Genomic DNA, 5612 nt, shown 5'->3' on the forward strand with positions numbered 1-5612 from the left:
GTATTATTATTAATTTAAGATAAGGAACAGATAAAAATGTGTGATTAAGTTACAGCGTGACACTAAAACAGGTAGTAATAATGACTCTTTTTATTTAAGTACATGTTAAAGCCCAAACTTCTTTATTTTAACTCGAGTAAAACATGAGTATCTGCACTTCTGCTGAAGTAAAGTATGTGTGTACCTCTGTATTACTGTAACTCTAACTCTAACCCTATATATATATATATATATATATATATATATATATATATATATATATATATATATATATATATAGTATCTTACAAAAGTGAGTGCACCCCTCACTCATCTTCTCAAAGGACAAAAGTGTAGAAATGAAACGTGGAAATGTTTTAGAGGAAAACAGTTTGTGTATCAGTACAGATTTACTGTCCTCTAAAAATAACATACAGACTTAATTTAAATAAATAACTTAATCCTCCTGGGTGGTAGAAGGAGCTGCACAGGTGGTTGCTGGGATCCTCTTCCAACCTTCCATAATGACTTAATGAAGCTGCTGGAAGATAAACACATCTTGCTTCTCCACCTTCTGCTTAATAATCCCCACAAGTGCTCAATAGGAAAAAACATGGCCACTCCTTCACCTTCAGCGTCACCTTCAGCTTCACCTTTAGCTTCAGCTTCATCTCCTCAGTAATGCAGTTGTCATCTTAACTGTGTGTTTGGGGTTTCGTGTTGGAAAACTGCCGTTAGCATCTAGTGTCTGAAGGGAGAGCATCATGTTCTGCTTCAGAATATCACAGTACATGTTGGAATCCATTTTTCCCTCAATGAACCTGTTGGAGAACCTCTGTATGAACCTGACCACTGTACTGTAACTCAGTTTCAGGGTGATACTGATCTTCTGACAGCCTCAGCATCTTTGTGGAGAGAAACAATAATAATTCTCACATCCTCAGAGAGTCCATGAGGTCCATGTAGAACATCTAGTGGTCCATATGAGAGAATTGGACTCAAAGCTCCACATTTTATCTGCTCAAATACACGATACGCACATTTGTGTGGTTCTGTCCAGCAGACAAACACATGAACATGATGAATCTGACACGTGACTTTGCACGTTTACACCACGTACAGATGTTCACGTACTGTATGTATATGCACTCTGTGAGTGATATAACTACGAGTTGTGTTATTATGGTGCAGGGATTCACATCACACACTGTTATTAGATCCAGACCTCTAATTGACTGTAAGTTAATGGAGGTTTTGGATTGTTGTCATACAGTCTAGACGTTCCAGTGAGACAAAACCCAAACCCTGGTATTGACTTTTTTTAAATGCTGATCTAAAACCCACAGTCTGAACAACATTCTGCTGCTTTATAAACACTAAAGATGATTCGTGTGATTTCTGCTCAAAAACAATCAATATCACTATTCTTTTATTAAAACTTTTATTTTTCTGTGAAGAGGCTCCCAATATAACACCTACAGATACTTGTTCAAATATATTTTCTTTATTGTTTAATGAAGAAAACACCATGAACTGTAACAGTAAAGCAATAAAACGGACTTATTTATTGTGTGTTTATATATCATTATCAGTGACACAAAACGAGATGAAAATAATGTTCATAAATTAGTCGCAAAAATGAGTTGGGACAAAAAAAAAAGTATTTCTGTCACTTATAATCTTTTCTTTTGATTGTATCACTGCTGTTTAAGAGAATACACGTTACAGATGCAATTTATACAAAATAAATAAATATTCTGAATTGATTAAACTGTTGTTTCTGCATGTGTTGATTTACATGGTACAGTATTTTATTCTTATACTGTATCTACAAACAATAAACACCTTGTTGTTAATGAACCCTGAACCCTGAAGTTATCAGTGGATATGAGATGAAGTTCATGTATTTCTGCAGTCATGTAGTCATTATTCACTTCTCTGTGATTCATTCAGGCGTAAATATCTTGTGTAATTATAGTTACACAAGTCACATCGATTTGCTCAATAGAGGTGTGACAATCACATTATTAACATTATGTAATATTTTATATAATGTGTAGAGAATCTGTGTGTGTGTGTGTGTGTGTGTGTGTGTGTGTGTGTGTTGGGTGACAACATTTCCATCAGGACTGCAACACTAAAATGTGTTAAAATAATAATAAAATACAAATCTGAGTACATTATAAACAGTGTTGGTGATATTAGATTAGATATTAGATTAGATTTTTTTATTTATAGCATTTCTGTGTATCTTTAAAATTAACAGTCGTTTTCTAACATTTCCGCTAACGACGTTGCAGAACTCCACCCTGCGTCATGACGTCATAAAAATATGCACTTTGAGCCCGTCTCTGATTGGATATAAAGCCGGTCTGTCCCCCTTTATGAATATTCATGAGCAACGATAACAAAATCCGCTGCGCAGGCGCTCGACGGTAATCTGATCATCGCTCACGGACAGAGAGAAGGTTCTCCGCTTCAACAGTGCTTGAACGGCAACCTCATCTTCTGTCTTTCATCGCAATCACTTCTTTAAATCCGACTCTCTAATCAACACAGAAATCTCTTACATCGCTGAAAAAGACGCTTAAATTACCGCTTTTTAAGATTTCCAGCAAAACTAAACTACACCAGCGAAGGTAAGTGTGTGTGTGTGTGTGTGTGTGTGTGTGTGTGTGTGTGTGTGTGTGTGTGTGTGTGTGTTTCCTGTAATTATTGTTAAACTCGGGATTAAACAGAGATTAAACACTGCGCCATGTTTATTCCGGTAAATCCTCCTTCAATGTCGGTCACGTAGCTGTTTTCTGATTGGCTGGTGAATGGGGGCGGGCTCTACAACCACCAATCGTTTTTTTTTATTGTAAATACGTTTAGAAGAAAATCGAGGCTGCGCGCGCTCATGATGACGTAACAAAAATAAAATAAAGCCGTTTTTATTTCCGTGTGGCGGAAAATGTGCAGGTTTTAACCCGGAAGTGATCAGTGTATAATCTAATCTGGAATTAAAGGCAGATTTGGAGCGTTAAATAAAGTCAGGGCCGGGATGCGGGTGTGTTGTGTGCCATGTCCTGCTCACGTGACTGTGATGCAGGTGAAGACCACCTGTCCTGCCTGTAGCTCGGGTTACAGTGGACTTTGATCCGATCTGAGAAACCTGAACTGAAGCCCAGTGATCTCTGAGGAACCCGTGTGTGTGTGTGTGTGTGTGTGTGTGTGTGTGTGTGTTTCTCTCATGACCGTGTTCCTTATCACAAAAAAACACAGAATCGCTGAGTCATGGTGCAGAGCAGAAAAACACCCTCATAAACCTCCTGTTAATGATCACATCCTCATCCTCAGTCAGGTGTGTAGGACCTGAACTTCACCCTCAACAAACCTGCACATCTGTTCATCATCAGCATGTGAACTTTAATTGGGCAAAATATTTCAATTTAAATATTACACGTCTCTGACTGATGATGCAGCGGCACTTTAATGTGTCCAGCGTCGTCCTCGTTTCTCCTCTCCGTCTCGACCGGTCTCTGTTTCTCCTGCCTCTGGTTTCTCATTAATGCCATGCTGAAAATAAACTCGTTTATTAGGAGACGAAATAAAATCAAGGTGTTTGTTTGTGGTTGTTTTTCCTGTTAAAACTCCACTGGCACAGAAAGAGCAGATCTGACCAGGTCACACTTCTGCTTCGAACACTGAGAAAACTTACAAACTATAATCATTACTTTCCCTGGAGCTCAACTGTGTTTACCTTCACCACACAGTAGCGTAGCCAGTTACACTAACAGATGTGCTGTAGAAATTCTGACCAGATGTTCTGATCTCACACTCTGGGGTCATGGTGTTGATTATTTATTAGAACTTTAAAATGTAATCAAAATTTAATATTTACATAGAATTTCTTAAATAAATTGTATTTTGTGGATAAATTACTTGTTTGAGTTGAACTGTGTGTGTGTGTGTGTGTGTGTGTGTGTGTGTGTGTGTGTGTGTGTGTGTGTGTTGACAGCAACATGAGCTCTCAGGTGAGACAAAATTTCCACCAGGACTGTGAAGCCGCCATCAACCGGCAGATCAACCTGGAGCTGTACGCCTCCTACGTCTACCTGTCCATGGTGAGAGTCAGCAGTCGATCGCCGAGTTCTCACTGAGACACTGATAGAAAGTTTCAGTTGTGTAGAAGGAAACTGCAGGTGTGAAGGAGGAAGTGTGGAAACACTGAAATGTAGAATTAAATAAATGAATAAGAGGAAGTGTGTTTATTAAATGTTAATCTGTTCAAAAGAGGAAATAAAAGATTTATTAGTCATGAAGTGATGCATGATGGGAAAGTGCTCAGGTTCCATTTTTTTTTTTTTTTATCTCCACCAAAGTCTTTTTGTGTCTACATTTTTACAGTCGTATTACTTCGACCGAGACGATCAGGCTCTGCACAACTTCGCCAAGTTCTTCCGCAAGCAGTCTCACGAGGAGCGTGAACATGCTGAGAAACTGATGAAACTCCAGAACCAGAGGGGAGGAAGAATTTTCCTGCAGGACATCAAGGTATGTACAAAAAAGTATTCATGTGTTCTTGTTTGCATAATTATTGAGTTAAAATGGTCTGGTGGAGAAGCAGAACATTTATATGGTGTAGTGAATTAGTGAATACATTAAAGTTCTGCACTGAAGAACAGGGGTCTGTCAGGGAGGGACTGGAATTGAAGAGCAGATAGTGGTGGCACTTTGTCTGGGTGGAGCTCTTATCAGGCAGTGAAGCTCCAAGCTGCTTGAACCGTCCAGCAGTGAGGACGATGATAACGCAGTCCAGTGATCCACGTTTTTGTATTTGACAGAAACCAGAGCGTGATGAGTGGGGCAGTGGTGTGGAGGCTCTGGAGTGCTCACTGCAGCTGGAGAAGAGTGTCAACCAGTCCCTACTGGACCTGCACAAGCTGGCCACTGACCGCAACGACCCTCATGTAAGTGACAACCCAAACCCCCTCCCCAACATTTATATTAAAAATCATCAGTCAGCTTTCTGAGCCAGACTGTAAAACGGCGGCGTTCCCTCCCACTGGCACTGGCGTTCCCTCCCACTGGAGCTTATCTACTCTTCTCTTATCTACTCTGAATTGAGGGAACAAACTGCCGTTTTACATTTCCCAGTATAATCTGAATGAAGTCAGTTGGTTTGAGGAAGCTCTGTGTTGGACATTGTACGAGTCACATGATTTATTTGTGTCCTGGTTAAAGAGTTCTCTGTAACATTAACCTGTTTGTATGTATTTATTTTCAGATGTGTGACTTTGTTGAGTCTCACTACCTGGAAGAACAGGTGAAGTCCATAAAGGAGCTCGCTGATTGGGTCACTAACCTGCGGCGTATGGGGGCTCCTCAGAACGGCTTGGCTGAATATCTGTTTGATAAACACACACTGGGCAGTGAGAGCAGCTAAATCTTCTCCACAACACCTTCACTAGACGCCGTTCTGCCTCCTACAATTATTACTACACTTCTTTTTACCAGACGGTGGTCCAGTGAAGAGCTCAGAGTTTCTGCTCCACGCTTCAACTCGCTTCCTTCTGCTTCTTAGTCATGTATCTGTAAATGCTGAGTTATTGCTCAACTTCTATTCCAAACAAATAAACAAATTTCCTGTA

The 5612-nt window shown here is 39.8% G+C and overlaps 1 protein-coding gene across 1 annotated transcript; it reads left to right on the plus strand.

Annotated features, from left to right (window-relative positions):
- The first annotated feature begins 2407 nt into the window (after positions 1–2407).
- LOC124392455 (ferritin, heavy subunit) lies at positions 2408–5612 on the plus strand. The gene is made up of 5 exons (XM_046859519.1): positions 2408–2618; positions 3980–4085; positions 4369–4515; positions 4806–4931; positions 5249–5612. The coding sequence occupies exons 2-5, from the start codon at positions 3984–3986 to the stop codon at positions 5405–5407; spliced, it is 534 nt and encodes a 177-aa protein (XP_046715475.1). The 5' UTR covers positions 2408–2618; positions 3980–3983; the 3' UTR covers positions 5408–5612.

Source organism: Silurus meridionalis, chromosome 10, assembly GCF_014805685.1.
Source record: "Silurus meridionalis isolate SWU-2019-XX chromosome 10, ASM1480568v1, whole genome shotgun sequence".
NCBI classification, from domain to species: Eukaryota; Metazoa; Chordata; class Actinopteri; order Siluriformes; family Siluridae; genus Silurus; species Silurus meridionalis.